The sequence below is a fragment of the Oryza brachyantha genome, chromosome 3, assembly GCF_000231095.2.
Source record: "Oryza brachyantha chromosome 3, ObraRS2, whole genome shotgun sequence".
Lineage (NCBI taxonomy): Eukaryota > Viridiplantae > Streptophyta > Magnoliopsida > Poales > Poaceae > Oryza > Oryza brachyantha.
In genome coordinates, this window is record NC_023165.2 from 28,919,590 (window position 1) to 28,945,419 (window position 25,830).

At 41.2% G+C, this 25,830-nt stretch overlaps 3 protein-coding genes across 4 annotated transcripts; 2 read left to right on the forward strand and 1 right to left on the reverse strand.

Moving 5' to 3' along the window:
- Positions 1–4,269: 4,269 nt before the first annotated feature.
- LOC102704876 (nicotinate phosphoribosyltransferase 2-like) lies at positions 4,270–11,343 on the forward strand. Its single transcript, XM_006650804.3, has 15 exons — positions 4,270–4,498; positions 5,262–5,406; positions 5,692–5,811; positions 5,937–6,071; positions 6,155–6,216; positions 6,419–6,494; positions 7,074–7,175; positions 7,321–7,434; positions 7,731–7,789; positions 8,416–8,590; positions 8,989–9,123; positions 9,226–9,324; positions 9,761–9,869; positions 10,767–10,879; positions 10,972–11,343. Exons 1-15 carry the CDS (start codon positions 4,350–4,352, stop codon positions 11,047–11,049), a joined length of 1,671 nt encoding a protein of 556 aa, XP_006650867.1. The 5' UTR covers positions 4,270–4,349; the 3' UTR covers positions 11,050–11,343.
- A 2,090-nt stretch (positions 11,344–13,433) lies between these two features.
- Positions 13,434–16,551, reverse strand: LOC102705146. 2 transcript variants are annotated; one of them, XM_006650805.3, is made up of 8 exons: positions 16,327–16,551; positions 16,011–16,100; positions 15,019–15,078; positions 14,772–14,811; positions 14,587–14,680; positions 14,235–14,294; positions 14,032–14,123; positions 13,434–13,896 (listed from the first exon to the last, which is right to left on the reverse strand). In XM_006650805.3, exons 1-8 carry the CDS (start codon positions 16,464–16,466, stop codon positions 13,813–13,815), a joined length of 660 nt encoding a protein of 219 aa, XP_006650868.1. In that variant the 5' UTR covers positions 16,467–16,551; the 3' UTR covers positions 13,434–13,812. The 2 variants fall into 2 exon arrangements, with proteins under 2 accessions (XP_006650868.1, XP_015690587.1); XM_015835101.2 differs by having other exon boundaries at positions 14,772–14,814.
- Positions 16,552–20,488: 3,937 nt separating this feature from the next.
- Positions 20,489–25,346, forward strand: LOC102700516. The gene is made up of 10 exons (XM_040522638.1): positions 20,489–20,871; positions 20,998–21,118; positions 21,479–21,564; positions 21,800–22,196; positions 22,300–22,400; positions 22,480–22,546; positions 22,895–23,122; positions 23,726–24,175; positions 24,341–24,413; positions 24,910–25,346. The coding sequence occupies exons 1-10, from the start codon at positions 20,492–20,494 to the stop codon at positions 25,152–25,154; spliced, it is 2,148 nt and encodes a 715-aa protein (XP_040378572.1). The 5' UTR covers positions 20,489–20,491; the 3' UTR covers positions 25,155–25,346.
- Positions 25,347–25,830: the final 484 nt, after the last annotated feature.

Below are 25,830 nucleotides of genomic sequence, written 5' to 3' on the forward strand. Positions count from 1 at the left end.
CTGTCATGTATTTTCTCTCCAAAATAAGTTGATATTTTCAAATAAATCAGCTTTTAAGAGTCTAAAATTTGTTTGAAGATAAACTAATTTTTACCGTCTTACACACCATTGGTCCATCAATCAAGAAAGCATGAATTCTGCATCATCCATGACAGGCAGGTTCATGTAAGTATAAGGGTACTTACAAGCTACATGTGCCCGTCAGTACACATGCCGTCCATAAACAGAGGTTGTGCATTGTTTTTTTTCCATCTCTATGTATGTACCAGCTGGCTAGTAGTATATACGGTGTATATACCGTGCATGATGCCACTTTTCAAGAATTTTAGCATTACATAAGTCACAAGGACACAAGGAACAGACAATGTCTTGAAGCAATTGTGCCCATTTTGATTCTCTTCTGACCCTGTTTGATTTAGATTATTAAGTGGATTGTTAACATGGACTATCAATTTGATTATCGAAATATATCAAATATCTCATAAAATAAACTTAACAAATAGCTTTAAAAATAGTCTAAGCAAAAAGGTTTCCCAAAGAATATATTGCTTGAAACATGGAGCAAATAATCCAGTGAATAAGTCGAGAAGAATAGACCAAAAGATGTTTAGAAGGCTGTAGCTTGCTTGCTTTGTGTTATTTAAGCTATCACAAATCACAGCTAGCAAACATTAAAAATGTGGCCATTAGCTACCTCGTGGGAAATGGGATTAACATTTCCAATTTGTGAACAGGCAGCAGCACAGTCTTATGGCCGTGGTGCTGGCGCCACCTCCTTATTAATTTCACTCTTCTCTGAATATTTAACAGCTAATTAGCAATGCTATCTGCAGATTATTCTCCCTGTCTCTGCAAGTCTGCCATCATGTTCCAACCATCACGCCCACTAACCAACTAAACAAATCCTATCACCACAATGATCACGCTCTGAAAACATAAAGAAAAACCGAACCTTCTGATCTCTGACAGAGCAAGCAAGGCTAAAAAATCTATCACTTGGTGCTGCTTCTACTTTAGTCAAAGCGAAGGAGAGCTAGCTAGAGAGATCATAGAGTGATCGAGCGACAGCAAAAATGGCGTTGCGTTTCAGTGAAGAACACAATGCGAAGAAGTGGCGCACGACGCATGGCTGGCAACCTGTCAAAGTTGCACATTCCTCTCCTTCCTGTAGCTTCTGCTGGATCCTTTTGTCTCCTGTCAGAATTCAGATCTGCCAGCTGATGAACAAGCTCTGTCTCTCTCTCCATCTCTCTCTGCTAGAGAGAGAGAGAGAGAGAGAGAGGAAAAGGAAAGAAGAAGAGGATCACAAATCACATGCATGTTTGTTTGTTTGTGAAGCTACTCAGCCTGCCTGCATGTGGCTGGCTTGGCTAGTGTCTGTAGTGGTGGTGTCAAACGTTCGGTGACAGAGGAAACGACAGTGAACGGGGCTTCAAATTCGCTACTTCTTGGAGCTTGTCAAAACCTACCGTTGGGGCAATCTCGTCTCATTCAGGTGTTCAGAACTTAATGTAGCAGTATTCAGTATTGAATCTGTTCAGAATTTGGAGGATTTAAGATCAGTGTGCATGTAAATGGAATTCAGCTGGTTCTGACTGGAATCCATGTGCAGAAATTTCTCTTGCTGTATACTGCATACAACATCTGACACTGAAAATGAACTACTCCATTCATGATGTATAGGGCATGATGATGGAATGATATATGCCAGTGCTGCAATTTGATAGGAGTAGTAGTTAGTTTGAATGCATGGTTTGGCCGGCTAGGAACTGAATCTGATGAGAATCTGGAGATGGGAACACAAAGTTGCTTCAAATCTTTAATCTTATCAAAATGGCCTACACAAAAATTGGTCCCCGTCTGCTCATTGCTCACTAGTCACTAACCTGTTGCTTTGTGTTCATCATGTGGGCTGTGTGCAGTTTTGGGCTACAGAATCTCTCATTCTCTTCTTGTGTGTTTACAGTGAGCTACCTGGTATGTGATGTCCATGTTAAATTACTGGGCTAGCCTGGTCCAGACAATTGAGTTGGCCCAGTCGCATGGTGAAGCCTTTGGAGTAATACGGGTTACATAAGTAAGTGTGCAAAAACACTGGCATAATTATGTGCCGGTTTGTTCGAAAATAAAGTGACGTTGACGAGGGGCGAATGTGTCACCACTTCAACTCTAAAAATGTAACAGTGGGAACATTCTATGTCCTTCTCACAAACCAAACATATATGGTAGAATAGTAGGAGTCATGAACAGACCATGGGGCTATCAACTCCGGTAATTCTTACTCCCACCGTTCCAAAAAAAATAACTTTATTTTTTATTTATCTCACGCCTATCAATATAAAAGCAAAAAAATCTAAAATATACCCTCTATTTTATCAAATCCCAATACAATCGATCTATTTCAATGAATTTAATTATTCCTTGATTTTATAAACTCTAATATAATGATTACTTAAAAATAATCTTATTTTAGGGACAGACTGGAATGGTTAAAAAAGACCCTACGGATAGAGTACACGCTAATAATAAATGGGGCCATTTTACATGTGACTACAAGTTTAACTAATAAAAACTGCTAATTAACTATAAAGTTAAGCTCTAAAAAATTATATTATATTATATATACATATCCCTCTAAAATGGGATGATGTTATTTTTTAAAACTTTGCAACAACGTACGTGTATTTTGCTGGTAAATACAATAAATATAACTAAACATCAAACAGATATTGTTCGTAGCTAGACAGACGCATGCATGCAACGAAACAACAATGCTCCTTTCCAAACCCCAAAAAAAAGGGGAAAAACAACCGACAAAACGCACAGACGCTACTTACATGCATGTATACGTATATATAGTTATATACCTAACCGAAATCAACGAACTACTACTGATTAAACTACCAGGGACGATCCAAGATCTTAAGTAATTAATGGCCTGCATTAATTATCAATGGGATGATCCATCACCAACTGGAGCTTGTTCTTCATCAGCGGCACGACGGCGTCGCGGTGGGGTGTCGTGTATGCTCCTCCTCTTGCGATCCTTGTGCGGCTTGGCCTTCCGAATGGTATACTTCTGGTTATGGCTGGCGATTTGTGCCGGCGTCTTCGACGGGACGTACTCTTTTGACATCCGAATCCAATCACCGCGCCCAATCTTCTCGATCCCAGCTAGGAATTGCCTGCCAACACGTCGATCCATCAGGTGACACCATGACGTATAAGGACAACATTTTACTCCCTTTTTTTTTTCTTTTAAAAGAAAATACTACGCATATGATCTTTTTCCTCGGACCCTGATACGATCAACGAAAGAAACATCACAATGTTTGCGAGTCTTAAAGCCTAATTAGAAGAGAAACGTTTCATCGTATAAAAATTGACGCACTTTTATTCGTACGATGATTTTTGTAAGATGAAACATTTGTCTTCTAATTGGACAGATCCATAAGCGTCGTTAGGTTTCTCTCCTGTCCTCCGTACTGTACGTTTGATCGTAACGAAATCAGAAGAAAAGATCGTATGTGTAGGATAGGGAAGTGACGTAGGTACTCGTGCTCATCGTCAGTCCATGTCTCTGCCTTCCTTTTTTGCCCCTGACGAGTCTTGACGAACGTCGCCTTTGCGCCATCGATGAACGAAGGAGGCGGCGGCAACACGATGGCACGATCGCTGCCCGCCGCCGCCGGCAACGTCGCGGCGGCAGCAGCAACATGCTCTCCAGAGTCCCACTTGGACGGCGTCTGCACCCCGGGCTCCTCCACGGCGCGCCTCACCTCCGCGGCTATCTCCTCGTACCGCCGCTGCACCTGCGCCGCCGTCGTGCTGCCGCCGAACACGGCGGCGGCAATGGTGTCCCAGAACACGGACCGCTGCCCGTGCATGCCGTGGCGTCGCATCACCAGCATCTCGATCAGCATGGCCTGCTGCCTCGCCGAAGGCGGCGCAACGCCGCCGCTGCAGGGGAGATGCTGATCACCCATCACGATGACCCGAGCTAACGAATATCCATAACCTAGGGTTTAGAGAATTAGAGTCTAAACCGTGTAACGGGAGAGAGATAAATGCAACTATGCAAGTGCTAGCGTTCGCTTCCAGGAAAGCCCAGTTTAATTTCGGCCCATTTGTGAGAAGGTTTGGGCCCATCAAAGAAAGCCCACTAGCACTCGCCACGTGTCACGCATCCAACGGTGGATGGATGCTCACCGCTCGCACCTTCTCGGCTCTCGGCTTCTCCACCTACCTACCACCACCACACCACTCGTGCGCCTAGCCTCGCCTCGCTTCTTCTCTTCGCTTCTCTCTCCGCGCGCGCGCGCCGCCCGCCACCGCGAGGAGGGGGGAGAATGGCGGGGGCGGTGGCGAACGGGGCGGGGGGCGGAGGAGGGGTGCCGCGGCCGACGAACCCGATGGTCACGCCGCTGCTCACCGACCTCTACCAGTTCACCATGGCCTACGCGTACTGGAAGGCCGGCAAGCACCTCGACCGCGCCGTGTCAGGATCCGGCCCGATTTCCCCTCTTGCTCCTCCCCTCCCTCTCCCCCCTCACCGTGGATCCATATGCTTGTTTCGAATGCGTGTTTCCGGTGCCTCGTGCGCGGTTCGCGCTCCCGGTGATGGAGTGGTGGTTTAGGGCCGCGCCAGTGAAGGAGGTGTGGTAGCGATCGGTTTTGGTAAATGCTCCGATATGGCGTGGAAGAGGCCCAATCGGTGATTGGTTTTGAGTTTTCGACCTGTTTTATGTGAATTCATGTGCGGATTCGAGATGTGTGGGAGGATTTTGCCTTTTCTCAATTTGATGATCCACTTAAAAACTGTAACGGGTCCTTCGAGATTTTTCAGTGTGCGGATGTGGTTTGAAAAATAGGTATGTAAAATGGTAGGAGGTATATCGTCATAGCTGCTGTAATAAACTGAACAGCGTGTCCTGTTTAACCTTCAAAAGTAGCCTTGTTTAAGAAACTCATACGAAACACTACCAACTCGTAATGTACCGTGACATGTGAACAGACAGCGCAGAGGTTGAGAATTCCTTTTGCATTAGAAAGTCAGCCACAGTATGGTTTTGCAATGATTATAACTTGCAGAATAGCTTGATCTAATTATCCAATATGAGATTCTATGTTACCGCATGACTTCTTCAGTTTGTACTTGTCAGTCTTCAGATTGAATATATCAATATAATGCTCATGTACCTGTTAATATATTGCTTTGAAAGAATTACCTACTAATATTTAGTCAATTTCAATATTTTCAGCTTTGATCTTTACTTCCGGAAAAATCCCTTTGGTGGTGAGTTCACCATTTTTGGTGGCCTAGACGAGTGTATAAGATTCATAGCTAACTTCAAGTTAACAGAGGTGGAAATAAGATTCTTGCGATCAGCCATGCCTACATGTGAGGTGTGAATGCCAATCTTGTATAGAAAATTGATGTAGTGTTCTGCATTCAATAAATCTCATGCTCATCAAATAATGGGAATCATTTTGAGTGTCCATACAACTGAAGGGAAGAGAGAGCCAGACCGCCTTGCGGATTATGTGCAACCCATCCTCCCAAATGCCCAGGATCAGACAAAACACACAAAATGATTGTAGTTGTCACTAACGTGTTCAGATTGTAGCTGTCCCTAACGTTTTTGTTAATTCTGTTCATGTCTTCTGACATTTATTAATGAATGCTGGCAGGATGGCTTCTTTGAGTACCTTAGTTCAATTGACTGCTCAGATGTTGAGGTTTATGCCATCCCTGAGGGTTCTGTTGTGTTCCCTAAAGTTCCACTGATGATAATCGAAGGACCTGTTGCGGTAGGTACCAGGAGTAAGTTAGCAACTAAAATCCATAGCAGTGGTTGTCACAGATTGACTTGTCTAACATGTGTCTCTATCCAGCACTCCTAAACATTGGGTTCTTGATTTTTCTTTTGTCCTAGGTTATCCAGCTTCTTGAAACACCATTTTTAAGTCTGGTCAACTATGCTTCCTTGGTTACTACCAATGCGGCAAGACACCGACTTGTGGCAGGAAAGTCAAAGAATTTACTTGAATTTGGACTTAGAAGGGCCCAGGTGAGTCTTACTTTTGACCTTTTGTCTTGATCTACTTGTCATCCATCAACTTTCCCATGAACTTGTAACCACACATCTATCAGGGGCCTGATGGGGGAATCAGTGCATCAAGATATTGTTATATGGGAGGATTTGATGCAACAAGGTCTGGTTCACATAATGAATACATCTCTCTGACTATACAGTTCTGTTGTCCTGATTTCAATCTTGCCGTAAACATATTTTTTTTTAGATTTTAAATATTCTTATACAATATATTTATCGTTGGTCCAACTTTGACATGAAAGCAGAAACCCTATGCTTATACACTGAAACAATACTCTGACATGCTTGTACAACATGAGCAGCAATGTTGCAGCAGGAAGGTTGTTTGGGATACCAATACGAGGGACTCATTCGCATGCATTCGTGAGCTCTTTCATGGTTAGTGGTAACATCTTCAATTCTTTTAGTTGTTTGTCCAGTCATGATTTATATTGCTGATTCTTGAAATTTTTTTTGGATTTTATCTTGCACCAATTTAGAAATATCACTCATGAGAAAAAGATGTTTACATCCAGAAGGCCTGCATATTCAGGCCAAAACCTTCTCATTAGCAATGTTTTGACTTCCTAGATAAACATATTTCACTTACCAAACCAGATGATCAGCCCTCCTCCTTGATATTCAAATGCAAACTACTATTAGACAGGTGCAGAGCTAGCCCTGTTCATCAGGACCATCTGACCCTAACGAAATTCCTAAATCCTCTAGCAAAACATTGTTTTGATCCATGGTTCATTATGCTATGCAATAGGGCTGACCTGGTGATATTTTTTCAGCTATCTTTGCCTCTGCTATCAGAGGCAGCCAGGTATTGAGTTCATAATAGTTACTAATGAAATGTTTTACATCATGATCCATTGACCCTTGCATCTATACCATTTAATACTTGTTCTTACCAAGAATTTGGACTTGTTTTTTGACAGTTTTTTTCTGCTTTCATATTTTATCTGTCCGTAGGGCCTTGATGACATCATTGACAGAACACTTGCTAGTTCTGATGGTTCAAACAAATGTGAAGACTTTGTTTCTCTGGTGGAGAATTGGCTTGCCAGGATTAAGGTGTACAAATGAACATTCACTTGCTTGCAAGTTGCAATAATATTTTCTGTAACTTTTAGTTGTAGAACTTACTGAACATTTTAGAACTTATAGTTAGTATGTGTTGAACTACCATTGCTAAAGATCATCATTATGATATTCTCAGGATGGTTCATTGCATGGTACCTTTGGTGAAACAAATCTAAGTGAGTTGGCTGCATTCACGTCATACGCACTGGCATTTCCGAATTCTTTCCTGGCTTTGGTGGACACATATGATGTATGTCAATCTTTCTGCTTCAGTTGTATACTTCTATATTCATGCTTTCAATAGCGCGACCAAATTTCCATTTGTTTAGTGATTGCTTTACTGTATCTCAGTATCTGCCTAGGTTGTAAACCTTGTGAATGCTGTAATAGTTTTATGACAAGTAAACTCCAAAACATATCCTTAAAAAACTTTCTAAACATATTTTGCTTGGCATGCTCAAAATGATGTGGGACCTTGACAAAGCTAATGTGTTAACTCGAATTTTATCAGAGCACAGCTGATATTTAAGTATGTGCGGTTGCTAGGTCATGAGAAGTGGAGTGCCAAACTTCTGTGCCGTTGCTTTAGCCCTCAATGATATGGGGTAATTTAGCCTCAACTCTTCTCAGTAATACTTGTGTTTCCACAACTTGCTTCTTTTACATGGGAAGTTATAGCCGATTAATAGCACAAATTAAAATGGAAGTTTCTCATTCTGAGTGTCTTGCTATTCAATTCTAGTAGTTTCCTTCCACTGTTGAAAAAAAGAGGTCTGCATTGGTGAATGCATGCACTTTCAAAATATATATATTACTCCAACGGTTAGTTGATGCCTAACTAGTTGCTCCTAGGACTCATTTCATAGATATTTATTACCAATGGCGTGATATAGACAAAGTAACTCTAACAAACATCATGGGCACAGGCACCCAAAACATCATATGACCGCTCAGCTCCTTGTTTCAGAATTATCCTTAATGTTTGCTGTACAAATATTGGATTCTGTGTATTGCTGGACTCCATGCTTGCATTTGGATGCTAATTGCTAGATGTTTTAACAAATGAACCTAAGAATGAATGGATTTTCTGATATGTTGTTAATTTTCCTGTCACGATTTAAAGGCAAAGGTAACTGGAAGATGTGACTCCTTGTGATTGATAATATTTAACTACTGTACAGTAATTTAGTATGTCTCACTGTCATTGGCTTTCTGAAAATTTTGATTTCAGGTATAAGGCCGCTGGAATTAGATTAGACTCTGGTGATTTAGCATACTTATCTATTGAGACTCGTAAGTTCTTCCATGCAATTGAAGAAGAATTTGGGTTTGTTGGCTTTGGGAAAATGAATATTACAGCAAGCAACGATCTTAATGAAGAAACAATTGATGCTCTAAACAAGCAGGTATGCTATCCTCAATTTCAAAGTAGCTATGAAGAATTGGTTTGTGATACCATACCATCCAGGCTTTTATTCTAACTATGTTCTGAAGTTAACTAATATATTCTGACTTGTATAACAATTTATAATTTGATAATAACTACAGATTGGGCCAGCTATCCTGGCTGGTCCTGCTAACTGCTCCTATCTAGAATACATTTTTTTGTCTTGAAAATACTTGTTATCAGCTAGGTTGATTGTATCATGGTGGCACGCTACCGTGTAAACACTCTATTTCTTGGTATTCATTGACAATGGATATGGATATGGATATGCACATGCTTACAGTGTATCACTTTTATAACCTTGCTATAGTTGATGTCTTGATGATGTGGGGCATGATTATTGATAATTTTATGTAGGGCCACGAGGTAGATGCATTTGGCATTGGTACCTACCTTGTTACTTGCTATGCACAAGCAGCACTTGGTTGTGTGTTCAAATTAGTTGAGATTAACAAACAGCCTCGCATTAAGCTGTCTGAAGACGTGACAAAGGTATGTATATATATACCATCATTGAGAAAAAAAAAATCTCTCTACCTGTCTATGAGACTATGATGCATCAGAAATACCTCAAACTGTAGTTCTCTGCTTCAGGTATCTATACCATGTAAAAAGCGATGCTACAGGCTATATGGAAAAGAAGGCTATCCTTTGGTTGACATAATGACTGGAGAAGATGAGCCAGCCCCAAAGGTAAACAATGCGCACATCATACTTGCTACCTCCGTCCCATAATATAAGCATTTCTAGATCCTTTAGCATAGCTTAAGGAGATATCAAAATATTCCCTTTTAGTCATTTCAGTGGTCAATCTTTGAATTTTGAATTGATTAGATTCCCTTTCTAAGCATTTAATTGACTCTGGAATCATTGAAGTGATTGAAATCATGGGAATCAGTGGATACATATTTATATTGTGGTACAAAATTTGAATCCTAGAAATGCTTATATTTTGGGACAAAGGAAGTAAGCATTAAGCTTGTCACTCAGAAATAACAATATTTTTTCTACTTCAAAACACTTTGTACTCCAGTAAGCAAATAGTATTCTTATTGGTTGGTCTAGTTTTTCAATCTAAGGGAACATCTTATCTATGTGGTGATTTTGCCATTTCTGCAATCCTTGATAGGTTGGTGAGAGGCTCCTGTGCCGGCATCCCTTCAATGAGTCAAAGAGGGCATATGTTGTTCCACAGCATGTTGAGGAGTTATTGAAGTGCTACTGGCCTGGAAATTCAGGTGAGTATCCACTTGGATAGCTTTATTTCACGTAATCTGTTTTGTAACTACTAACTAGTTCTGGATATATGCTGCTAATTCCATTTTGTGGAGCATAGTTCAGAAATTTGGTAGCCATACCCTGCACTTATATGATCTTTTGCCATTGGTTGGATATTTGCAGTTTCTGAAAAAGGGGGGTTTAGAAATAATGATGTCTATCAGTACTGGACTACCTAAATATGTAGTTCCAGGCAATATGATAACTTGCTATGCTGAATTCATTGAAGTAACTAGCCATCACTACAATCAATGGCAATGACAAAACAAACTACTGTCGTGTAGTTTGACCAATAGGCCTCATCTTTTTGCTTATGCTTATAAGCCAAATTTTGAATTATAAAATTTAGATTTGAAGTCGATTTTGGAGGTTTTTTCATCGTAGTTTATTTTTCAGCATTTGATTTTAGATCGATAAGAACACTTGTTTAAAATTTTTACTCACAAATTATTTTATACTAATTGTTAATAAGCGGTTTCGCTTATGCTTATTAATAGCGTAGCGCCATTTTCTTGTTTTCCATGCTTCTATTCCCAGAAATCCATAGCTATTGAAATATAGACATTGATTTTAAGATAAAAATGTAGTTCTATTGAAACAACAGTTTATCGTTTGTTTGAGAAGTACTAAATTGATGCGTGGAAAATCCGGATCAGGATCCTCTGCAGTCAAGTCAAAGGCACGCCTTTGCCACTGACATGTGGGCCTAAGGTTTGCTGGACCCACATGTCAGTGACTAAGGCACCAACATACTGACTGCAGAGGATCTCAATCCGGAAAATCCATTGAGTACTCTATTTCTCCAATTTGATCCTATTTGAAAAAGATCGTTGATATATATTGTTGTCGTGCTGAAGCTAAATCACGGGAAGAGCTGCCATCCATTAACGAAATCAGGAGTCGGTGCATGGCCTATCTGGACCGTATGAGGCCAGACCACATGAGGAGGTTGAATCCAACACCGTACAAGGTCCTGCTTCTCCTTATATATGGATTATATTATTGATTTGACGCCCTGACGTTTCAAATTATGTAACACTTCCACTGCTTGCTCCTGCGCAGGTTAGCGTGAGTGCCAAGCTGTATGATTTCATCCACTTCCTGTGGCTCAACGAAGCTCCGGTAGGCGAACTGCAATGAAAGAGTAGCGGCTTAGCGTGTGGCTCAGATGGCTTTTGCAAGAAGACTCCGGCTAGGGCTATGCTGCACTGTCCATGCTCTAAGTTCAAGTATAATAGCAGACTATAAGCTGACTATATGTTTATACGAAAGAGAGAGGATGAGAGAGAGTGTAAATATGTTGTTAGCTTGTAGCCAGCTTGAACACAGGAATCAAGTAACTTTGTGAGAGTGACATGTGGATCCTGCATTAATGATGAAAAGCTAACTAGTATATGTGTGAGCTAAAAGAAAACTATAAAAAATTTTATAGCCAGCTTGTTGGCTATATTATTAGCCTTGCTCTAATTACACGATGAGTTGTCTGCATTGAAGCTGGTCGTTCGTCATAGGATCCTCGGCGTGAAGTGCCTCCACTGGTAGCACTGGGTGAACACGCCGTCCCAGAGCACTCGAGCTCCGCCGAGGCCACCTTCCCAACCTACGAAGTCATGGAAGTTTCAGTGCCCATGGCATACTGCGCGAGGTGCGGCGCCAAGTTCACGGCGACCGTGTCCATTGGCACGTGGAAACTCCCATGCGGCGCTTGCCACAGCGACGCTATAGTCGCCACGATCTTCGTCAAGAGCACCTATCTCACCACCAATGAATAGTCTCCATGCGTGTTCTAGAACTAATTCAGGAATATATGTACTCGATAATTATTTTATTCTTTCATTTGTTATATGTAAGAAAATATACCTCATTATAGTGTATGTAACATATAAAGGAGAAAATAGTGCAACCGATTTATAGCAAAACAGTTAATGATTGAAGTTTCCCCAAAAAAAAATGCACAGTGCTATTGAACTAGAGCATTTAAAACTCATGATATATATAAATAGTTATGAAAACCCGACAACCATTTTTAACTGCACGGTGCTATTGAACTAGAGCAATTATCGCTTAGGATAGGATTAAATCAAACTTCTAAAACTCGATAACATTTTTTTATTAAATAAATATATTCATAAAATTAGTTTACGATCTTATGAAAACAACTTTCTGTATTATTTGTTTTATATTTGTACTAAGCATTTAAGAAATAGTTGATAATTAAAATTTTAAAAGTTTGATTAAATATTATTATAAGCGACAAATATTTTTGATCGAGCGAGTATTATTTAACAGCTCGAAAAGCTTGGTAACCAAAACCAGAAAGGATCTGTGTTTATCGATGATAGAAATCCCTCGATGGCATGCAGCATGCTTACCGCACGGAGGAACAACTGGAGCTGCAAGAGAGCTGTTCAAAGCACGTCGCCGAGTCGCTGAGACCCAGACGATCCGTCGTACGTCTCACCGACATGTGGGCCCAATCAGGTGGGACACAATGTCGGTGTGTGCAGGACACGTGTCAAGTCAGAAGTTCGTCTCCGATTTGAATCTCCGAGTCGGTTAGCTTCCCTCTCGGAGTCATAAATCTCGTAGCAAGCCGTGGCGCGCACTTGGCATCCTAGCTAAATTCTAGATCGCCAATTCGCCATGGCGACGGCCAACCGAGAGCAAGCTTGCCGTCGCGCCGAGGAGTTCTTCCTCGCCGGCAACATCGACAGCGCGCACCGCCTCGCCCGGAGGGCCCAAGGCTCTGCCCCTCGCTGCCCGGCGTCGCCAACGTGCTCGCCGCCTACGACGTCCACGCCGCCGCGTCCGCCAACCCCGGCCGCCCCGACTGGTACGCCATCCTTGGCATCGACCGGTCCTCCTCCGCCGTCGCGCGCGACGCCATCAAGAAGCAGTTCCGCCGCCGCTCCCTCCTCGTCCACCCGGACAAGAACCGCTCCGCCGCCGCCGACGGCGCATTCAAGCTGCTGAGCCAGGCGTGCGACGTCCTCACCTCCGAGGTCGCCACCCATCACCCCTCAGCCTCCGCCGCGGCGGCAGGGGAATGGTGGAGCGACTACTGGGCGCCGCCCGGACAGGGCGGCCTACTCGTCCAGGCGCCGCGCCGGCGACGAGGAGCCCACGCGGCCTGGAGGGGAGCCACCCATGGTCATCTACTGCAAGCGCTGCGACCGCGAGTTCGTCAGGGAAGCCGGCGAGTTCGGCGTCACGTGCCGCTATTGCCACTTGTCGGTGAGACCGCCGTGGGGAAGAAGTAAAGCACCTTCTCCGACGAAGGCGCCATCCCCGCCGCCGCCACCGCCGCCGAAGCCGCAGCTGTTCCCGTGCCCCGGCCAGTGCCCACGGTGCGGGGCGCAGTTCGCGTCGATGGTGGGCACCGGCAAGTGGCACCTCCGGTGCAAGGCATGCTCCAAGTTCACCATGGTCGACGTGCAAGGCCCCGACACGGCCACTTGCTCCAGGTGACCCCAGAAGGTATTCAGCTTGTTCAGGACAGCTGATATAGAGGATAGCAGAATTGTAATTAGAAGGAAGATTTGTGTTTCGTTGTAGTTGCATGCTATTGATATAATCCGATACATGAGTAATTTGTTGCAACGAACATCAAGTAAATTTGCAAATATATTGAATTTAATTAGCGAGCTACTGGTAAAGACATACTCCTACGTAGCAATAAGAAGGAAATTCAGACCAAAGAGGTTACACAATCTTGAGCCTCTTGATAATGATACGCTTAAAACAGATGATGGAACCAGATGAAGTGGAACCTAACAGTACGATACCTGTTCCAAATTTCTACAGACCCTTGTAACTTATCTCGATATCAACGATATATACTATGCCTATTCTCAGAGGCTATCCACGGCGTTCTAAAAGGCGGACCATTTGGAAATAGCAGTTTCACTCATCGTCTGCTCCAGACTCATCATCTGGGTCGAGGAATGAGCCAAGGGACTTGCGAAGCTTGTCGATGGATTTGTCATCCTGCAAACCCACATAGATAAGTACTTGCGAGTAAGAGAATCAGCCTCAGGACGCATCAATTCTAAATTGGGTTAAGAGCAATGGTGTCAACGGAACAAAGCAAATCTAGTACATCATGCAAACTATTAAGCAAACCTGCTTCATCTTCTTCAAAGATTCTTCTGCATTAGTTATCTTCTCCGAAAATGTTTTCTCGAGTTCAGACAGAGTAGACTTCTCCTTCTTCCCTGTTAGACAAATTCAGAATAAAAATCTTTCACGCTGACTAACTGTTTAAGAGAGACAAATTTAGAACAAAGAACTTTTGAATTGAGAAAAACAAAATGCCATATACTTACTTTGCAGTTCATACTGCACAAGCAATTTCTCCTTTTCATTTTCAAACTTTGAGAAAAGGTCTGCAGAACATCATATATGTCGATAACAGGAAATAACTGATAATATAGCAGGAACTAAAGAATTCAGGAAACTGCGAGGGTAACTAAAGAAAACAAGGATCAACGGTGTGACTAGCTTGTAAAACATTTAATTAGTACTCTTAATCCCTATCAAATCTCAAGATAAAATATGACAGTTTTCTTGCGCAAAGTTCAACTACTAGCACAGGAAACAAACAGCAAAACTCACTTCTAAGCAAATGAGTTTGTAACTAGAGAATGTGGCAGCTATCTCATTTGAGATTTGGCATACCTTTGAAAGTTTGTATGTGTGCAGCCTTTTCTTTGCAGAACTTATCATGTGTTTCTTGAAACTTAGTGTACTCATTCTTCAGTAAACCTTCACACTACATCAAATACAAATGAAGCTAACATTAACAAAACTATGAGGGGTTTGGTACCAGATCAGCATCACTGTATTGGATACAGATTGGAAACCTCTTTTGAAGTCTTTGATAGAGCTTTCAGAAAATTTTGCCTGCTAATGCAAATAAAGAACATTTGTCAGAGTTCATAGTACATTTCAATGATGCACTGTAATCATTGCAAAGAGCTAGCTTCATATTCATGTTAATATGATGAGTCCAAATCCACTTTAAATCTCATCCACAGAGTTACAACAAAAAAAAAACCACATTCCTACAGGTAAAAATTCAAAGGCAAATGAAATGAATTGGTCATTCACCTTTCCTTCTCAAACTTGCCCTTTGTGTCCTGCACGATAGTCTGAATTTCTGTTGCAACACTGAAAATTAAGCAGAACAGTTAGTCGTGTAATCTAATAGTTCACGTGGAATATAACTTCAGAAATAGGTCACATTGATACAGCACATTGAACAATAACATTATCACGTGGATACAAAAAACATGTTGATGAAGCTAGTGTTTCATATCTCTTGTCTCAAGTCACATTCCAAGTTTGGGGAGCAATTCGATTAGCGTATTGTATGCTTTATGTGTGCTTCCCTGAGTACAGCACACAGGAAGTGGTAAAATCTCCTATCATCTGCAACAATCACAACTTCACAAGAGTTCCAAGGCATTCGCAAACATTTGACACGTATGCTATGTTATTGTACTAGTAGTTAGCAGTTTTAAGTACAAACTTGGAAAGTCCAAAATCAGATTTAAGAGATATGAGACTTAAACAGTGATTTGTGATACTACATATATCATCGGTTCATAAAACATATCAGACCTGAACAGTGATCTGTGCAGAATTCCGCAGAAATTAAAACTAAGAAACGAGGACCAACTACTTCTGGCAACACAACGGAACTCCTAACAGATCATTGGTGCATAGAAAACTAGGAACGGGGACAACGACTTGAGCACAAGTCTGCAGAAATCAAGCAAATGTGGTGCATGGTGAGCACTATCTGCTGATGATCAACAGTAAGCACACTAGCTTGTCTCTAAGTTTGCTAATAGAAACAATTGCACACATGTAAATCTAGAACACCAATATATTATCACAGTAAGCACAGTTCTGCAGAAATTAAGCAAACGGGTTACATGGTGAGCACCATCTGCAGATACTCAACAGTAGCGCACCAAATTGTCTCTCAGTTAGCACTAACAAAAACAATCGCAGGCATGCAATCTACAATACAAAGCCAATTAACACACTAAACAGGGGCAAAAAAAGGCGGGTGGATTGGTGGGACTCGGAATCACCTGGAGAGGGTTTGCTCGGTCTTCTTCTGGCCATCCTTGTGGGCCTTGTCCTTGATATGGCGGAGCAGCGACACGATCTTCTCCATGTGACTGCCTCTCCCGAATCCCCACCGAAGCACGCCACAAATCACGAAAAGCATACCCAGAAATCGGTTAATCGCTCAAAAATCGGGGCGAGAGGTAAGATCAACCAGGGAATCCTCGCTTCGATCCGAGGCAAGCACAATCCAGAGCAGAAGGACATGTAACATGGGGACGGAGAGGAGAGGAGAGGAGGGGAGGGGAGGGGAGACACGACAGACACCTGACACCTCACCTGTCGAGCTCGGCGTCGTCGGAGTCGTCGTCCACTTCGCGGCGCCTCTTGTCGGACCGGAGCGGGTCGGCGGCGTCCTTGGCCCCTCCCCGCCTCCCGCCGCCGCTCGCCTTCGCCTTCACCTTCCCCGCCGCCGACATCGCTGCGGCACGGCGTGTGCCCGTGTGCGTGCGTAGGGGTTTGCGCTTTTCGCGGGATTGCGGCCGGCGGGTGGGAGTGAGAACTGAGAAGGTGACGAGAAGTATGAGGGATGCCGTTTCGGGTTCGCGGGTTTTGAATCACGGACGGACGGACGCATGGGCTTGGGCCTCTTCCAGTACAGAGTACCGACCCAACCTAACGTATTGATGCAGGCCCAAATTGCCGAGTATGGGCTTGTCTGTGGAACATCTAGCACCGTAGCTTCTCCTACGATCGTCCTGAATTTTTTGGATTTTTATTTTTATTTATTAAATAATTCATAAATTTAATTTCTCATTTCGAAAAATCGTAGATCTAACCTCCTGCCGTCCTCTAAGAGGGCGAAAAGCCTACGTGACGGTGAACGCGATGACGGCGCTCAGTGATTTTTTGCGATTTTTTGCGTTTTCCCCTTTCCGCCCTTACAGAGGGCGGCTAGGTGTTTTATGTAAAATTACTGCTCGCGTCCGGGAACTTTTCGATTAAACCGCGGTTTTATACATATATTTACAATGTATGTGATTATTTAATCATAGATATTACCTTAGCTTAGTGGTCACCACCATCTATTCTATTTTGGAGACCGGAGACTAGAGATCAAATCCTCACATGAACATATTTTCTTTGATTTTTGCTTGGTTGTAAAAAATAGAAAATATGCTTCCATAATGATTCGACCTCTGGTCTCTTGAATAGAAGGGGAGACAATAACCACTAAGCTAAACTAGTAGTTGTGATTAAATAATTACATACGTTATATATATATATATATATATATATATCAAACCACAGTTTAATCAAAAAGTTATCGGGCGCGAGCAACAATTTTGTATTTTTGCATAAAACCCCTTGCCGCCCTTTGTAAGGGCAAAAAGGGGCAAAAAAATAATCACCGAGCGCCGTCATCACGTTCATCGCCGTCCGCTACGCCGTATGCCACGTAGACTTTCCGTCCTCCTAGAGGACGGTAGGAGGTTAGATCTGTGAATTTTTGAAATGTAAATTCAAATTTGTGAATTATTTAATAAACAAATAAAAATCCAAAAAATTACGATCGTCCTCCGGTTAAAAAATATGTGTTACTGTATTTAGGATAAAAGATGGTTATATTTTTATTTTTTTATCATTAATAATTTTTAAATGTTTAAATTAAATACAAGAAAATGATATGCATAGATTTTTCTCAGAAAGTATTGTCATGATATCATAAACTTATTAGATTTTATAGATTTGTTTTAACACAAAATTGTTTTTTGGAATTTTAAAAGTTTGACCAAATCTTATCATAAACTAATAATGTTTTGACATGTGGAAGTACTAAAAATATATTGGAAGGTAGAATTTGGAAACCCTAGTTTTTTCGATTATGAAAAGATGATTTCCTAGTATTAGCTACTTCTTACGATCTTAATCTTATCCAAACAATGCTTATATTTTGATTATGTAGAGTGTAAGATAAGATTTAATGTTTTTTAGGATTTTGACGATCGATTTTATATGAACAAGAGCTCAATAAAATCTAATAGTTTTATTAGAGTAAATTTCACAAACTATATATAGTTTGATCAAATTATTGCAAAAGTACATATTTTGAGTTTATTACACACTATAGAATTTAGAGATTGAACCCCTACCATATTTTATTATTAAATATGCCATTTTGTGATTAAATTCTTCTTAAAACTCTAGTTTTGACATACATCATCTTAAATCTATAATCTATAGTTTTGTGACCAATCTGGTATTAAATATGTATTTTTGTGATACATGAGCTTAAATACCTATTTTTGGAATAATTCAATCTGAGTATATATAGTTTTTTTTTGATTTTTTGATTTTATTATATTGGTATAGTTCTTTTCTAGTCACGTTTAGATATTTTATTTCTTTTAATTAGCATTTGAGAAAAATATACTGGTCGGAATTTCGAAGTTCATCCAAACGTAACCTATATTTAACCGTATTATTTCACCTGCTGCAAGGAGATTTATTTTTGTCCGAATCAGAATTTTACAAGAAAAATCTACTTCTGGTCTACTACTAACCAAGTTCACCGATGTCACGTCCGATAACTTCTTGTTGGGTTATGTTGGAACGACCCACTTGGACATTGACAGTGACACTGACACGCGTAAAAGATCGGCACTCACTGAGCTTTTCCCAGTGTCAAGCACCTTGAATCTTTTCTTTTTTTTATAATTATAATCTAAAATTTAAATTTTTAATGGTTTTAAAGTTTTCTTAATCATATTTTATTTTTCTTGCAGCGTTTGCTTTTAGATAACTAAAAACGCATACACAAAATTTTTATGCACACATTACTTTCTATTCATAAATTGTCATTTGATTTTTTTTCAAAATAAACAAAAGATGAGCCTCAAGTTTCATACTTCGAGGTTAGTTCTACAAAAATGTACTTTAACTTTGGATTTTGTCTCATGGAAAGTACGGCGCCTCCGCAACGAAGAAAGACAAAACTAAAGTTTTACATTTACATCGTCTCAAGTACAAGATGGCAGATCATATATCATCGAGAGAATTTCCTATATGCCACTAAAATTATACCCGGTTCCTTTTATGCTATGTGAAAAATCGAACTTTCCTCTGTGCCATTCACTTAATTTTTTCTTCCTTACGTGCCACTGCGATTAAGTTTTCCATCTGACTCCATTAACTTATTTTGCTTATGTTCCTTTTATGCCACTACATGCTAAATGACCCGAACATAGAATTGAAAATTGATATTTTCGAATAAAATTTAAAATTAAGACAGCAGAATTGAAAATTGATATTTTTCGAATAAAATTTGAAAATTGATATTTTCGGATAAATTTAAAATGACCTGCAACATAGAATTGAAAATTTGAAAAATATCAATTTCCCTACTTAGAAATTTTCAGAGATTTTCTGTCACTTTGTTTACTCGTTTAATTTTTTTTCAGAGATTTAAAACTATTTTAGTTTTTGAAATTTTTCAAAAGGTTTAAAAAAGATACCCAGGCTGTGATAGTTAGAGACTAAGGTCAAATATTGCTCTTTAGTACTCTTCAAACTAGGGAAATTGATATTTTTTAAATTTTCAATTCTATGTTACGAGTCATTTTAAATTTATCTAAAAATATCAATTTTCAAATTTTATTAAAAAATATCAATTTTCAATTTCGCCGTCTTAATTTCAAATTTTATTCGAAAATATCAATTTTGAGTGCTATGTTTTAAGTCATTTGGCATGTAGTGGCATAGAAGGAACGTAAACAAAATAAGTTAACGAAGATGAATGAAAAAGTTAACAACAGTGGCATGTAAGAAAGAAAAAAATTAAATAAATAGCATAAAAGAAACTAGGTATAATTTCAGCGGCATACAAGAATACTCTCTATATGATCGGCAATGCGAAAGTTTGGATAACGGGAAACATTTTTAAAAATAACTTCGTCACCAGTGTATACATGGTTCAATTCCAAGCTCTGCTACATGTATTAGATTTGTACAATGTTACTCATGTTTTAGTTGGCTATCCTGTGTACAACATTTTTTTTAAAAAAAAAGATTTAAACCAATTCATTACGCACTGCAAACTCTGTATCCTGCAAAATTTCAGAAGTCGAATCGCAGACAAATGGCGTTGGGCCCACAGCCCAAGCGGATTTTTTCCCATGGCCATGGAAGGCGCCGCGCGGGCCACGTCAGCCCAGAACCCGGTCACCACCACAACCGACGCTGACAACCCGGGCCCACACGAGATTCATTGCACCACCCGCCACCACTGGCCCCTGCCCTTCCCGCCACACATCCCCACCTCGGCTATCCCCATCGCGGCAGAAACGATCCCGACGGTCTCCGTCGTCCACAGCTACGGCCACCGACAGGTGGGACCCACGTCAGTGGCCCCACGTGCCAGCCGCTCTGATCCTCGCCTCCAAAAATCCGAACAAGGCGGGGCCGACGGCTCGCTCACCGTCACCCACACCACGCGTGAGCGGCGATGAGGGCTCTCGTCTCCCCCGCCGCCGCCGCCGCATTGCTCCCGCGAACCCCGAACCACACCGCGAACCCTAGCCGCCGCGGGGGTGCGCTCTCGCGGCACCATTCTGGCCGTGCGGCCGCCGCGGCCGCCACCGGCGACCACTGGGGCGCTGACCACCACCGCCAGTACCACGGCGGCGGAGGCGGAAGCGGACGGAAGAGGGCCGCGGGCTCCGATGGTCGCGCGGGCCACAGCGTGCAGTGCGACGTGGACGTGGTGTCGTGGCGGGAGCGGCGGGTGTTCGCGTCCGTGGCGGTGGCCGCGGATGTCGACACCGTGTGGCGCGTCATCACCGACTACGAGCGGCTCGCCGACTTCATCCCCAACCTCGTTCACAGGTCCACATTTTCTCGTTCCTATCGTCGCAGTTCCGCCCCCCCCCCCCCTTGCCGTCGCCAAAATTATACATGTTCATCCATCAAGGGTCTAATTGGGGGAAATTTGTGCGTCTTTTGGGAACGCAGTGGGAGGATACCGTGCCCGCACCAGGGCAGGATATGGCTCGAGCAGAGGGGCCTGCAGCAAGCGCTTTACTGGCATATCGAGGCACGCGTCGTGTTGGATCTCCAGGAGGTCCCTGATGCCGTACGTGAATTTGAACACCTTAACCTCGTTTTGTTATGCAGCAACGAAATTTAGATGCTAAATTGTACACTTTTCGTTTTCATGAGGTAATGGAAACGCCACTGGAACATAGGTGGTTACACGTGGAAGCATTTGTAGATTTGGTCCCGCGGCGTGAACCTACTTAGCAGTCATTATCTGCTGTTATCCTTTCTGAATGTGTTAGTTATTGTCGGTGAAAATATCTTGATGTTACACCATCGTTGGATCTTAGTTATACAGATTTTAGGTAGCAAATCTAAAGAGGTACTGGCCGATGAATGATTCTATGGACTTCCTAGTCTATCAAGCTACGTTTCCTTATTAACAGTCATCATTCAGGTTACTGGCCGAGAGCTCCACTTCTCCTTGGTTGATGGTGACTTTAAGAAGTTTGAAGGGAAATGGTCCATCAGATCTGGTCCAAGGTGTGCATATCATGGTCATCTTCTTGTTTTGTTTATAGTCTATGCCTTGCATGATCATCCAGACTATTTGCTAACCGGTAACTTACGTATTTGGCGACTATATGATGCCCTAATCTCAAAAAGAACATATCACGGGTCCTTAACACATGTCCATTTTTTAGCTAGCAACAAAGTAATTTCAGTTTAGAGGTCCCATATGACATATTTTGTTTTTTCTTATTTTGTTTTTTGACAGGTCATCTAGTGCAATTCTGTTATATGAAGTTAACGTGATTCCAAGATTTAATTTCCCAGCGATCTTTCTTGAGAGGATCATAAGGTCGGATCTTCCTGTGAATCTTCGAGCCTTGGCCTGTAGAGCTGAAAACATATATTTAGGAAACCAAAGGCATGGGACTGCGAAATTTAGTGGTGCAGGCTCCAGGTTTCATAACTTTCGTAATGCCACCACCGAGAATGATGCTATTTCTCTTAATAAGTTCAAAGAAGCATCTCCTTCTGGTTTAGGTGGCGTGCTTTCTTCACCTCCGTCTGAGTTGAATAGCAAATGGGGAGTATATGGAAATGTCTGTAGACTTGATAGGCCGTGTGTGGTAGATGAGATCCATCTTCGAAGATTTGATGGTCTCTTGGTAACTTACTAAATTTGTATACATCTAACAATTATTACCCATTCTTTTTTTTTGGGAAGCACACTAATGGATTTGTCTTGTCTGTGAAATGATTTGGCTGAAGGAACATGAAGGGGCTCACAGGTTTGTGTTTGCTAGTATCACTGTGAAAGCACCAGTTCGAGAAGTATGGAATATTCTCACTGCATATGAAAAGTTGCCTGAGTTAGTAGTTCTATCTTTCTGCAGTCTTTGGAATTCACATTTTTTGTTACAAGTTTGAGCTAACAAATTTATCTGACAGGTTTGTGCCAAATCTGGCTATCAGTAGGATTATTCTTCGGGATAATAACAAGGTTCGCATACTGCAGGTGGGAGTTTTGCTAAATCCTTATCTCATATATTAGTTTCTGAATTAGCATTTCAAGTCTGGAGGACGGATCATTCTGCACCTTTTCTACAGGAAGAGTGTCAGTCCACAACTGTACTTTCTTATTGTTGGCTAGCTTAGTTTATCACTTTTGTTAACCCAGTATTTTACACGTCAAGCTTCCAGGTGATAATTTTGCCCAATCTTACAGCTTCATGTTTTATGTACCTACCCACCATTAAAGAATACTAAACAGATGGAATTGAGTCTACTTTATCTGGAAGAAATTAATTCAATTTGGTTGTTTCATGAGCTTTAACATTACTTCAACATCTCATATCTTTTACAGGAAGGTTGCAAGGGTCTACTTTATATGGTTCTTCATGCCCGTGTTGTTATGGATCTTCATGAGAAACTTGAACGTGAAATCAGCTTTGAGCAAGTTGAAGGTGATTTCTACTCATTTAAAGGAAAATGGCGTCTGGAACAACTTGGTGATCAGCACACCTTGTTGAAGTATATGGTCGAGACTAAGATGCATAAAGATACCTTTCTCTCAGAGTCTATCCTTGAAGAGGTATAAGAAATTTCTATGCTCCATTTTGATTCATTGAGAACCAATGGTACCGGTACTATTTATCCTGGGTTCTATGTACTTCACAGTTTGTTTTGATGCTTGGTGATTGATCCGTAGTTGATTTTAATGATTGATGATTAAGTGCTCAAATCTGTATCATCTAGTTGAGCATAACATCTTGCCAATGCAAAAACTATTAATCTTTATGTTCACCAGATATTGAGTAAGAAAAATAAACACCTTCCTGACAAAGGAATGCATGTATGTTTGAATTCTGAATAAGCCCACGTCCTCTATCTGTATCATCCTTCATTTGGTTAGTGCAATAATAATAATTCCATACTTGATAATATCTGGATAACTGCATAGGGATCCCCCCCCCACTCCTCATGACGCAAACATTGTGGTGTATCTGTTAAACTTAGTTCTACTGTCACATTCTTGAAGGATATCTAATCTTTTGCCTTGATCTTATTTTTGTCACTCTTTGTTTCTTCTATCAAAAGCTGATCTATGCATGTTCATGGTGCTTTCATGAATATGTTGATGAAATTTTATTATACTTTGTTAAAAGACAACAAAGATTTTTATTGTGTTTTTCAGGTCATATATGAAGATCTTCCGTCAAACTTATGTGCAATCCGTGATTATATTGAAAAGGCTGAAGCTGAGAGTGGTAACTCCACTACTAGCTCTTGTGTAGCAACAAATTCAGATACTATTTCTGTTGATTATGCAGAAGGTAGGCAATCAGAACAAGCATCCTCGTCTTGTTCTTCAAGTCCTGCAAAGCAGAGACCAAAAGTCCCAGGTCTTCAAAAGGACATTGAGGTCCTCAAATCTGAACTTGAGAGATTTATTGCAAAATATGGTCAGGATGGCTTCATGCCTAAGAGAAAGCACCTCCGTTTGCATGGAAGGGTGGATATTGAGAAGGCGATAACACGTATGGGTGGATTCAGGAAGATCGCCGGCATAATGAATCTTTCACTTTCTTATAAAAATCGGAAACCAAGAGGTTATTGGGATAATCTGGAGAACTTGCAAGAAGAGGTAATGAGAAGTATACTCCCCTCCTCGCAGTGTGTTCTAGTTCTACTGGGTTTCAGTAATTCCGAATGCTAAAAATTGTGATCTGAGATTGCCAGCATGAGGAGTCGTAATAAGCACTCCTTTCGTTCTTTTTACATGTTATTTAACAGTGACCATTATGTACAGATCAGGCGATTCCAGAAGAACTGGGGGATGGACCCTTCTTATATGCCAAGTAGAAAGTCCTTTGAGAGAGCTGGTAATTTATTACTTTTGTCTAGATCATACACTATGGTCATTTTACTATCTATCTTTTCTTAGTATAGTTTATCTGGCTGTACGAAGTCAGTATGACTCTTTTCTGGTCAAAATTGCTGAAGCTATGTTTGACTAAACAAATTTTTTTACCATGCTTGCTTAAGACACCTGGTAACCTGGACACAATTTTTTTTGCATGAAAATATGCTATATTGTCTCTAATCATATTTAAATTTTTGGTCTATAGTCAGGACACACTCACACACACATACATATTAAGATAGGTGAATTGAGGAAAAAAAATTTTAGGGGAGGTGGATCGAGGAATTGACTAGTATGTAGTAACGTAGCATTGATGGATTCCATTCCTTTCTGTTAGATCAACGCTTGTAACCATCTTATAAACTGGGTCCTATCATGGTAGATTTACCAGTTCTCTCTTTGTCAAGAACTCACAATCTTTATGAATGACACTCGTACTTTGTTGTTAATGGTAGGACGTTACGACATTGCTCGGGCGTTGGAAAAATGGGGTGGAGTACAGGAGGTTTCTCGCCTTCTTTCTCTTGAACTCAGACGACCTAGAAGACAAGCCAACTCTGCTGATGAGAGTAAGGCTGGATCCTCATGTGCTATGACAAATAAAAACGCAAGCAAGCCAGAGAAACCAAGTGTTTCTCCAGACAAACAGAAATGGCTTCTGAAGCTGAAGGATCTGGATGCCAATTGGATCGAGTACTAATTAGGATGACTTCACTAATACAACCTGTCAAATATATCATCTGACCCACTAAAGACGGATCTGGTAATCATGTACAGATGAAGGTGATGCGGGAAAGTTTCTTGCCTACCACACTGTAAGTTTTCCAAGCAAAACTTCCCGTTCAGTAGAGTATTACCCACCTTTTCTTCATCCCGTCCTTTTTCTTCAAAAGTAAATTTTGAAGTGCTTGCGTCTTTCTGAATGACCTTCTAGAGCAGCCAACTTTGTTGCTGCAACCAAATTGAAGCGCATAACTGGTAAAAATGGAACTATTAAACCTGGGCATATTCAAAGTTACTATTTGGCATTTGAATCCACCTTCTGTCATCCAATGCAAACCCACATAACATTGGAAAAGCAGATGATGATTACCTGTGTGGTTAGACTAATTGTTCTTGGGCGCTGGCTGCCCACATATGTTAGTTTGGATTGCTCTGATCGTGGCTGAACAAAAGAGCGACCAAAGACATGGACGGTACGGTGGTCCCGTAACATAAGGACATGCTAGTTCGTTTCGATCAAGACAATGACGTGAACAGGTTCAGGGTGGGAGAAATTCGATCGGTAAGATTGTTGTTTTAGAAACTTATGGCTCCTACATCATGATCATCAGTAACTTCGTATAAATAAATGCACCTAAGAAAGTGGAAAGGAT